This window comes from Schistocerca piceifrons, chromosome 5 (assembly GCF_021461385.2).
Source record: "Schistocerca piceifrons isolate TAMUIC-IGC-003096 chromosome 5, iqSchPice1.1, whole genome shotgun sequence".
NCBI lineage: Eukaryota > Metazoa > Arthropoda > Insecta > Orthoptera > Acrididae > Schistocerca > Schistocerca piceifrons.
In genome coordinates, this window is record NC_060142.1 from 440,455,432 (window position 1) to 440,467,870 (window position 12,439).

The 12,439-nt window shown below is 42.2% G+C and overlaps 1 protein-coding gene across 1 annotated transcript in view; it reads right to left on the reverse strand.

Moving 5' to 3' along the window:
* LOC124798416 (murinoglobulin-1-like) overlaps positions 1-418 on the reverse strand; it is a 288,271-nt gene extending 287,853 nt beyond the window's left edge. Inside the window, exon 1 of the mRNA XM_047261813.1 lies at positions 309-418. Within this exon, the coding sequence (XP_047117769.1) occupies positions 309-385 (77 nt within the window). The 5' untranslated portion in view covers positions 386-418. The remainder of the gene's footprint in view (positions 1-308) is intronic.
* Positions 419-12,439: the final 12,021 nt, after the last annotated feature.

Sequence of the window (12,439 nt, forward strand, 5' to 3'; positions counted from 1 at the left end):
TATACTGCAGAGTAATCTGCTACCACAACCTTTGTTTGACATTCACTCACAACCGAAATGTTGCCTTCGTAACAGATAGCGCCTTTTACAGACGAGAAACCACGTAACAGCTGTAAGGTCTGTGACTGAATTTAATTTTCAGTAAACCTCGACTGATGCAGAACAGTACAACAATGTTCATAGGAAGCATTTATATGACAACAGTAGAGTAACACCCACAGCGTGTAGTAGAAATTCTGTGAGCGTTATCTTTCAGGTACTATAGCGATATCTTTGAACAAGACGACTCCTGTGGAATGCGCACTAACCTTGTTCCTGAGGCCGAAGCTTGGCATAAAAACGACAGCAGGCCCAAAGACAGCAGCATAGACATGGCGCCGGCCATGTCTTTGCAGCACTGAAGTGTCGTTCTCGCGGGTCCACGGGCTACTGTGCGCCGCTTAACGCTTATCAACTGTTCCCCGCTCCGCTGCCGGCGCTGCCCTCTGCGCTTCGGAGAACCGCTACGCCTGCAGTCGCTATCGGTAACAGCCAACGGAAAATAATGCACTTCTGTTATTGTGATGACTCATGTCACCCTACTAGCAGCAGTGCATTGCCTTGTGGCGGCTAAAAATAACCAAACAATCGCCGTATACTGTTGACTCGATCGTCTACCACACCGCAAGTAAAGTTTCAGAGCACGTACTCAAGTCTTATGTAAATGGCTAAGCCCGTGCACAAACCCAGTTGCAGGTTGCCTATCTAAAAGACTCCACGGCGACTTCAAATGGCTCAAATGGCCCTGAGCACTATGGGACTTAACATCTGGTCATCAGTCCCCTAGAACTTAGAACTACGTAAACCTAACTAACCTAAGGACATCACACAACACCCAGTCATCACGAGGTAGAGAAACGGCGACTTCCAACAAACTTTAAACAAAATGTCAACCATTTTCTGAACGTTTTCTCGCTGTTCAAATATTGAACACTGTATCTCATTTGCAAAGTAATCAGACTTTTGAAGCTGTTATACACAGGAGTCCAATGCTTTCAAAAGAATCGGGCTTGGGTGATTTACTGATACTAATCAGAAGACTGTAATATTGTCCCTTTCATGCCAAAACACCTAATATGCATTACACTAATTTTGAAATAAAATCAATTAAGTGTTTCACACAGTAATCTAGGAAATCAATGTGCTTCTAATTTATTATTACTACATTAAAATATGCTAGGATATGAGATTTTTAATCATACCTCTTCCCTTGGTGGGAAGGAAGTAATTGCACGTTCATTGTTCTGACCGAGACATAATGAATTTCCTCATGCGGACTGAAAGTAAATCATGACATATCGGATGCCAATTCCAATTTTGCCGCTTCAAAATTAAGAAGATAAACTATAAACCAAAGCTTGAATGAACACCAAATGGTTAGCAAGTAATCTAGTACACAGAAGTCTTTCAACAGAGTCAGTATACTGCCCACTAGCTTGTTCAGGCAGTGTGACACACACAGTGTCATCATCCAATAAACTGCGTAATATTCATGAAATTCATATGTAATCACCTGGTTCTCACACATTACGAGCAGATCCTTACGTTTTGCCACTGCTATAAGAAATTATTTCTTGTATGTGTTGGGAACAGATATATTTGTCGAAGGACGCCCCTTTCTTTTTACGGTTACTTAACTAAAGGCCCCTTCAAATTCTGTCACTGAAAGATACTTGTTTCTCTCATAGTGGAGTGGGAAAACATTGTGCTTTGGAATTTTGGGCATGTCTTTCGGGTCGTATGATGACGGTCCTTCCTGCAACTTGGAGTTATTTGAGATCATCCTTCAAGGTGGCGCCCTGGCATATACAAATTTTTCTTATCAGAGTTGGAAAGAATAGCATCACACTATTGTATGGTCGATTTCAAAAATGTGTGATCATTTGGTTGTAAGTTTGGACGGTTCTTCCACAGAGCGGTTCCGCAATTTCCCAAAAACTGGTGTTCTGCGGAAGGTGAATAACTGCTCTGGAAAAAGCTATTAATAATACGGCGTTTTTTTGACGTTTTGGCGATACCACTTCTTAAAATTTTATTCTGGCTTCTTTGTTATTCGTTATGATTTAAAATAGACGTAATCACTGAATAAAACCAGTTTTTCTCAAAATTTTACTCTCAAGGTGTTCCGTCAGAGGAAAAGATTGGAACCTCTGACACAGACACAGACGTAGTGTTATTCTGCTGACCCCTCCTCCCGCTCCCCCACCCCCTCCCCCAACCCCCGGTCACATTCACACACACATAAATCTAACATCCTCACTTGCACATATGCGACGATTTCAGTCTGTTCCCTTGTACTATCAGTTTAGTTCCACAATTAAAAGATGCCGCCTTGATTTCCTTGCTTGTACGTGGTGAAATTATATAATGCCAGTTTTCTCGAGTAGAATATTTGGTCGCAAGGTCCCTTTGGAGTGTTCACCTGGCTTGTAGCACAAAGTTTACAGCCGCAACACTTGGGTCGCATTGTGCTAGCATTTTGTCTTCATTGCGCTACTTTCGAGCAAGATATCTTCTCTACAAATATTTCTCATGGTGTTGCTTCAACGGTCTCTCGTCCTCGGTCAGCAAATTTAAATGCGATACATTTGCGACACTGATCTTTCTTCCGGTCCGAAGTTTCCTGAATTTTACGCGTGGAATATTTGCCAGTACTTTGGAAGAGAAGTTGGTTTATAGTTGTCCTATTCACATTTGGCATCATAGTAGTTATATGTATACTATTCAGGTTTGAGTCAAGGAACCTTTTTGAAAACTTCTGCCTACAATAGTACGATTTAACGGAAGGGTAACTCAAAATGTTTCACATTTAAATGACGAAAGAAGAAACTTACGTTGAATATACTTGCGGCAGGCTGTAACTATCAATGTGTTTTCTAATACCTAATGAAGGTGAAAAACGACTAAAACTTATGACTTCTCTTGTGACGATACACTACTACGCTTTTTGAATTCAACGCTCCTTCTTAGCAAGATGTTAGAATCACTTATTGTTAGTTTTCCTTATACATCACCTGGGCGATCCTAAGAAATATTTTCGTTCTTTCACTCAAGCTGCCGGCCGCGGTGGTCTAGCGTTTCTAGGCCCTCAGTCAGGAACCGCGCGACTGCTACGGTCGCAGGTTCGAATCCTGCCTCGGGCATGGATGTGTGTGATGTCCTTAGGTTAGTTAGGTTTAAGTAGTTCTCAGTTCTAGGGGACTTATGATCACAGATGTTGAGTCCCATAGTGCTCAGAGCCATTTGAACCATTTTCACTCAAGCTATTCTGAGTTACTGCCTGCCACGAAAGAGTAGCAAATAAAATGCAGCTTTATTCCCCGATACACATTTAAAATAATTTTTTGTCCAGCAATAATGCTGTGAATACTGAAGTGAGCTCTTATATGAACTCTGAAGTGTTATCCGTCACATTGTTAGGTGTGAAGTGATATAATAATGACAAAATATATGACTGTAAAAAATCTGTAAGTATGTTTAAGCACCGTATGTAGCAACTTTTATGTTTGCACAGAGCACTGAGAGCTCTTTCACAGAACGCCTGCACTTTTTTCCTGAACTGCTAGGGAAACTCAATCGAGATTTCACCATAACGAAGACCACTAAAAGCGATACTCGCCTACGCATAGAACTCAAAATCGCCATACTTGCACATTCTACATAGTTGCTAGTAGTAGCTCATGCAGAAAGCTAGTTCTTGTTTCTTATTTATAAGTTCCGCCCCCGGTAGCTGAGAGGTCAGCGCAACAGAATGTCGATCCTAAGGGCCCGGGTTCGATTTCCGCCTGGGTCTGAGATTTTCTCCGCTCAGGGACTGGGTGTAGTGTTGTCCTAATCATCATCACTTCACCCCCATCGACGCGCAAGTTGCCGAAATGGCGTCAAATCGAAAGACGTACCCAGCGAACGGTCTACCCGGCGGGAGGCCCTAGTCACACGACAATTAAATAACTACAAGTTTTTCCCACAATCACTGACACTGAAACACTAAAATTCAGTTACCTTGTTTAATTTAATTAAGTCAGTTAACATATTTTGCACATTTTCATCCAGTGATGCCTTATGTGATAATACTCTGCGGTAACTCCTCGCGTAGGCAAAAAACATACATTTCAAAGAAAAGTAATTAGAACTATGTGTGGAGTTCACACACGTCGATCTTGCAGGTATCTCTTTAAATAGCAGGGAATACTAATCATAGCCACGCAGTACATTAATTCACTTAAGAAATTTTTTATCAATAATCCATCTAAGTTTGAGAATAACAAATACATTCACAGTTACAATACTAGAAGAAAATGATATGCATTATCCTTTAATGAGTCTACTTTGGCACAAAAAGGAGTGGAACATGTAGCTATAAAATCTTTTGACAATCTACCTACAGAACTAAAATGTCTGACAGTTAGAAGCCTTTTCAAATGTAGATTATCGAGCTTTCTCCTTAACAATTCCTTCTACACCAATGCGAAATTGTTGAGTATCGATAATTAATCTTAAAAAAACTGTAAGTGATGTTCAACATGCAGCCATGTAAATACTATTTTGTATTTCTTTATTTGGTTGTAAGTAGGTGTACTGTCTTTGTTCCGTTCCAGTTATAACGTTTATCGTGAATTTGATATATGGAACAAGTAACTAACTAACTGTTATCGTCATCGTCATCATCATCATCATCATCATCAGACATTTCATATGCACAGCCAGTATTGGTCTCCTCTTAGTCTTCAGCTGTAGGCATCCATGTTGCTCCTATGTTTTTTTCTAATGACATCTATCACTGTAGGTTAGCCGACGTCCAGGTCTTTTATGTAATGTACTATATTCGTGCATTTTACTACCCGTCAAACACTGCACAGTGGATAGGGCAGATGTGTAGGTGACCATCTTATTAAACGTTCATTTTTATCTTCTTCATGAGCCGTGGTCACAATTTCTAATGTAGGATTCGGGTCCCACCATTCAGTCATGGACGAAGGTCGCAAACAATGGGGTATGCATTTGCCGCAGCCATTGTTTAAAACCGGTGAAATGAATGCCTTCGCGCAAGTCACTATTTGTATGGGTGTTCGTCGTCTTTAGGACACACAAAGCTATATCTTTCCACCCGGCGCTGTGACTGCACGTGTAGCTGTAGGTAATACTATCTTTTATGCTTCTGCGCTTTGCTGTAATTTGAGCAGAATTCAGTGGGCGAACATAAGAAAATTTTGAGGAACTGTTAGATGACTATCAGGTTTGCTTTAAGATGAGGAAGGGGCCAGGGGCAGATCTGGCCCTGGGCTTGATAACGAAGACAAGGCTAGAGAAAAAGATATTTTTATAGTACTTTTTGCTGTTTCGATTGCGTCTTCGTCAACACAGGGCACGTTGCGCGCCTCTGACATCTCCGCAGAAGAGACAGTTAAACCGTCCCCGCGAGCCGCTGTTAAAGAGGGTTCGCCATACGCCGCCAGGTGGCGCTACTCTCCAACAGAGGATGCCGAATTCGCATCAACTCACTATATACAACTGTGATTGGACCAGAGGTGTACACATTCTGGTTTTAACCTGCCCCTACTTGCCTATTAGCTACAGAGGCAAGCTGCCGCACGTTATCAGCAAGACGGACAGGGTGCTTTACTCGCATCCAAACCAAGCTATACCCAAACCAATCCAAGAAGATCAGGGAGGCCTGCGTGCCAGCCCATCTTCCCACTGTGCTAGGCTACTTAGCAGTTTATTCTGTACGCTTTCGTTGTAGCGTTATGAGAAGGTTCGGAAATTGATGAAAATGCCCGAGTATTACAAGATGAAGCTCAATGAAAAACGTACTCATTCTGCTCCATTGCGGGCCAGGAAATGTTTTTTATATGTCTTTCTTTTCCCTTTTCAGCGTATTTTGAGATTATTTATTGATTTAGATTTGAACGGTTTTCTCCACAACTTCATCCTCTTTCGACTAGAACTAAGTATTCTCAATTCGACCAATCATAGTGTCACCTGTAATACATGTTTTCTGTAGTAATGAGAACCATTTCTGAAAGTCAAGATCCTTTGCATACAAGAACCTGAAGATGTCTATTACAGTACAACGTCAACTGAATTAAGACTCTGACGTTTAGTTTCTGTAACAGCATAAAAGTCAAGCGCTGGCACACCAGTCGGGAACAATAGAGAAGAGTGGCTGTGAAGAAGACGTCAGCCGGTCACACACTGACTGACCCCTCTCCAGGGCGACAACGCGACAGCAGCTGCCCCTATACGAAGAGGACATAAGCGCCGCGCCCGACTGGTCACGGCCCAGTTGAATAGCAGCTTCAAGACTAGCAACTTGGATAGAAGCGTCAACGCACGTTGCTTCGTTTGTACACTGTATGTAACACAGACTTGGGAATTGTTATACTGAAGAGATTGCTTATTTTGTATGTCGCCCTTTGCTTGCGACACATCTGTGTAATTGACAAAGTTAAGTATCTTTTCTTTTCATTTTGTATTAAAACTCATTAGTACGATTTGTTTGAATATTGTCTAGTGATCCGAGTAAACAGGATTCCTAGATACCCCATATTGGACGACGAGCCAGGAGACATAATATGTTCCAGCCAAATGTGACTCAAATTATGCGAATTATAAATATTTTTTACACGATGTGCATTGCGGGTTCTCTGAATTGATTCTAAGTGGTCCAAACAGTTCATTCTGAATTGCCCAAATGCATCTTAAAAGGTAAGATGCTCGTTTTCCTTATTAAATTAATCTAAAAAGTACATATCTGAAACAAAACTTTTTTCTTTAATCCTGAGATTTGTTTGCAATGCGTTGCATAATACCAGAATGTGATCCTTAATATCCACCACCACCGAGACATATTGTTTTTCCTATTTCAGCCAATGTTTGCCCTAAGTTTGGAAAGCTTATATATTGCTAAATGGCCTCATACATTTCCACACACTTGTCAGCCACTAAGTCTTTGTCATCTTTAAAAAAAGTTATGGAGTGAGGAAACAGCTGGCCAACTTTACAGACATGTCGTTACACACGCGATGTTGACGAATGAGTGTTTAATAACTTTTTACACAGCTCGTAGTGCGAGACACGTACCGATTTATACGAAGCTGCCTTACAAATCTACGACAACTTTTTCCTTGTTGGACTTGTGCTCTGTTTCGTGACTGATATATATTTCTCAATCCTTAATTTCCCCTGAATCTCCCTAAGTTTAGTTCGTTAATTTTGCTGCTCCCATCGTCATGATGAATTAGCCGCAGTGAAACTACCTACGCAAACATATACCTTGCTACTCTGTAGTCGCGTTGGATTATGGCGCGCGGAGTGGCCGCGAGGTTAGAGGCGCCATGTCACAGACTACGCAGCCCCTCCCGTCGGAGGTTCGAGTACTCCCTCCGGCATGGGTGTGTGTGTTGTTATTAGCATAAGTTAGTTTAAGTATTGTGTAAGTCGAGGGACCGATGAGCTCAGCAGTTTGATCCCTTAAGAATTCGCACACACACACACACACACACACACACACACACACACACACACACACACACACACACACGATGGATTGACAGAGCAGCCTCTTGTCAGATGCAGCAGGCTGAACGGGTTTCGTGAAGCTTGCCAGGCTAGCGGAAACCCAAGTTGTCCGGTTTTAATAACTGTGCTACAGTAGACATGTACTCTTTGTCTCTCCGTTGTGGCAGGTTGAGCTGCTTTAATGGTTGCCGCGGACGTAGGGGCCGGGAGGCTGGAAGGAGAGTTTGTACACCTCTGGACTGGACTACGCGTATTCATAAGCAGCTGTGCTCAGAGCACCGCCTCCGATTATCCATAATCACTCTCAGATCACGCAGAGCTTAGAGAAGACAATGGAGTGAGACCTTACGAACATAGCATGACGCTATTGTTACTCTGTTAATGAATATTTGTAATGCAGCACTGTTGGAACAGAGAGATACTAGAGAGGGACTCAAGGATACAAAGTAATTTATGATTAATACTGTAGATATTATAAATAAATATATTCATATAATACATAAATGGTAATGTCTGTGTGGTTAAGAAGAATGACTTGATGTTTCTTCAGACATGCACAGTACTGCAGTATCATATTTATCCGCCAATACCGGGCAGCGGCTTTCGATAAAATGTTCTCTCCTGAATGAGAATTGCATAACGCGTGTACGAATAAAGGATGTGGCGTAGGGACAACGACACATGGAAGTTTGGGTCTAGCTATGAGTCGTGCAAGACAGCCAAAGCGTTTCAAGCGACCCCTCCCGTAAAGCGGGAAATCCGGGTTCGTGTCTAACTCCGGCGCAAATTCTCACTGTCGTCATTCTCTTAAAAGCTAATGGTTGTTCGTATTCGCAAGTAAATATTTTTATGTTGTAATCATTCTATAGCGTTCGGTGTTTTCTAGAGTGCTCTTCCACTTCGTCACCCCGACGGGAACAACAGACATTTCTTGTAACGAGTTTGTGGTTAGTGACTATATGGACTCACAGAAGAAGATTCGATATCTTTTCATACTGAACTGACCAATATTTCTTTCATTGTTAGTTTTACTAACTCAAATTTTTCTTTCCTACAGACAGCCATTTTGAAGTGAAGAGTTTCTAGATTTCTTAACTTTTGCATTATTTTTACAGTGTTCCTAAATTTGTTACATCTATTCTTTAACGGCAACTTCTCGAGAGCAACCACTCACTGTACGTCTTCAGTTTTAGAGCCAACAAAGGCAAACTGGCCGGCTGGTGTGGCCGTGCGGTTCTAAGCGCGTCAGTTTGGAACCGCGTGATCGCTACGGTCACAGGTTCGAATCCTGCCTCGGGCATGGATGTGTGTGATGTCCTTAGGTTAGTTAGGTTTAAGTAGTACTAAGTTCTAGGAGACTGATGACCTCAGTAGTTAAGACCCATAGTGCTCAGAGCCATTTGAAAGGCAAACTTTGCTAGAAAGCATAATCAGAGTGGTGGAATCACAGCAACCCCAGAAACAAACAACGAGCGAATCTTATAATTCCGGTGTCCAGGTGCCCCTCTCTTCTGCTCGTTTGATGAAAAACGGAGTATCGCACATATCTTGACGAATATTCTGCCACCTACAAAATTATAGGTGACTCACGATGTTCTTTCTACTGGGGAGATGAGTGCACATTTTTCGTTTGCGTAAGAAAGTGTTCCCGCAAAGTTCCACCAAAAGCTAGTCATTCAGGAGCAAGATAAATTTTTGAAACTAAGATTTATGTAGCTGCTTCTCATTTCATTTTTTTTTCTTCACACGTGTCGTCATAGTAATCAATCTAACAGGCAGTGGATAGCTGAACTTAAGGCCATGACTAGGAACTGTAAATTTAACTGCACTTTAGAGCTTTTTTTTCAAGACGAAATACTTCGATGCCATTATTGTGAGTCTTGCACACAATAGAATACGGGCTGAGATTCTAAAGCATCGCAGTCCTTGTCTTAATGATGTGCGTAAAGTAATCGAAACACAGGAAGCACAAGACTTCGCGGTACTTGACCTTAAATAACCGTTGCTCTAACACTCAACGCCACTAGTTCTAAGCGCGCTCTACCCCGCATAGCTCGTGTTGACAACAGCTGCAATCCCTGGCGTAAGCAGGGTACGGGCGCCCAGCCACTGATACTGTAAATTCACGAGATGCGCTCCCGAATCGTGAGTCAAGTGTTGTGCCACGCATTATCGCAAACACTGCTTCTTCCTCCAAGCAGAATGCCAACACTCTCACAAGTCAGGATAGACATGTCAAGATTGCCTGCAAAGGAAGCGCAAACCAAATTCTGTTCCTAACTCCGTTCCACTTCGATCTAGATTTGAAGAAATGGAGATTAATTTGATCACACGTCTGAATCCTCTCTCGCTCCTCCTGCCAATACTCACAGGAACCGTCGACGCAACGTTACGAATTGCTAAACAACGCACACGGTACAAAACTTGGCTAATGCAATTCAGCTCTCCTCACAAGGGCAAACAACAAAAGACTCTGTCTCTCGCAAAACAGATAAAAGTAGTCTTCCAAAAGACAGAATGGACAGTCATATTCAGAGAACAAACGACAAACTAATCATACCTTACAGATTTTGCAATCTGTCTGTACCAATTTAGTTAGGTAGTGGCATTTCCGCCACATTGATTAATGAAACTACTTACAAGCAACTGGGACGTCCTCAGCCCCAAAAATTAGGTTTGCGTCTCACAGCCTACAATGGTGGAAATATCTCTGTTCTTGGGACGAGCGCTTTTCAAGCAAAATATCAACAAACGACTACATCATTGGCATTCACAGTAGCTGAATCACGTTCGAGCCCCAGTATCTTTGACTTGGGCAGATTTGATGCGTTTGCGTCAGATATTCAGGACAATGTGCTACCGATAAGCACGTTTCCTACGCCAGCATGAATCAGTTGTGTGAGAAATATGGAAATTTGTCTATGACACAATGGGACATGCAAAGAATTATCAAACACACACTACACACAAAGACGATGCTCAATGGAAGTTTTATCGTGCACGTCCGGTGCCTCCTGCGGTGAAGCTGCTTCTAAATTCACCAGATTAGAATAAAATGGTGTCTTGAAACCTAAGAGAGACCTTCGACAGGTAATGCAACACATTTTTTTTAAAGCAGTTTGATTTTATTCAGGATTCCAATACACTGTATTATTCCCCCGTCGTTTACAAAAACCTATTTTACAACATAGTCTCCGTTCAATGCTACGGCCTTACGGCACTTTACTAGGAGGGCGTGTATGCCCACTTGGTACTACACTACTGGTCGATGTCGGAACCAACATATTGCTGAATCAATAAACTCCCCATCACTCACGCACTGCTTCCCGCAAAGCGCTCCTTCGTTGGTCCAAATAGATGGAAGTCGGCAGGTGCGAGATCCGGGCTATAGGGTGGATGAGGAAGAACAGTCCGATGACAGACGCTTCGCCCAACGACTCGCCATGCTTTTGTTGACTGCCATGTTCCCGTAGATATTCTGCAAGTACTTATGCATATCTACTATGCTCTGGTTTTTCGCCAACAGATGAGAGCATTCTGTTTGGAACGCACTTCCGTTACAGACGCCATTTTGAAGGCTATGTGTAGCGCCGTCACCTGTAGGAACTTCATGAAAATGTAGGGGCTGAAGTAAGAACGTTCCAAGACGTCCTACAACTAATTCTTCATTTTTTTCAACCAAAAATGGCAGAGGAGAAAAGTGTGATGCATTACTTATTGAACGCCCCACTTTTACGTATCGAGGAGCTTATGGATCGCCTAGCAGGTGGAACCTCTTTTCTGAAATTAATTTAGCTGATGCTTATCTCCAACTTGCCCTGGATGAGGAAATGAAAAAAATTATGCTCGTTAATACACACGTCGTCTTGTATCAGTACCACGTCTTCCCTCCATCATGTTCGAATTATTTGGATAACGTCATTGTGTCTGGGCAAATGCCAGAACACTATGTATTTCAAAAATTTGCAATTTCCTTTAGAAGTTTTAATGGATGCAGAGCTTAAACATGTTTTATTGAAATGTTCATTTTTCACTACTGAAGCTGCATATTTGGGACATCTCTCTGACAGCTACAGCGCTGCTTTCTCCACTAAGCATTCGGAGGCCATCCGGAGATTACCTTCTCCCAACATTTTTTTACGAGAACTACAGGCAGTTCCGGCCAAAATGGACAGGAGAATATGAACAATCATTTCAAAATTTAAAAATTCTTCTTCACTCTCACTTACGATAGCAATATCATCACCGAATGTTGTCACTCTGTGCAGTAATTCTCGCACTTATCTGCCCTTGCTATCTTTGGAACTGCGTGGATTATATTTTTCAGAGTCTGATGGTATGTCTCCACTCTCATCCATTCCATACATCAACTTGAATAGTCGTTTGGTTACCATTTTCACCAATAATATTAGAAATTCGCTAGGAATGTTATCCATGCCTTTCGCGTTATTTAATCGCAAGTGCCGTGCGGAGTGTCCGCGTGGTGTGAGATGCCATATCACAGATTGCGCGGCCACTCCCGCCAGAGGTTCGAGTCCTCCCTCGGACATGGGTATGTGTGTTGTTCTTAGCATAAGTTAGTTTAAGTGGTGTGCAGTCTAGGGACCGAAGGCCTCAGCAGTTGGGTCCCTTAGGGATTCACACACATCTGAACATTTTGATCGCAAGTCTTCCGAAGATCTGTGAAACGCTGGCGCTAATCCTAGATCCCCTGCGTCTTCCAAATCGACTCCCAAATCTTCTTACATCACATCTGATAGTTCTCCTTTTCGTAATGATCTTCACTGCACTCTTTCGACCAATTCGCTCTGACTTCTGCGTTTAAATGTGGAACTCCTCTCACCCTCTAAATTTGACATATTTGATTTTAATTTCATCG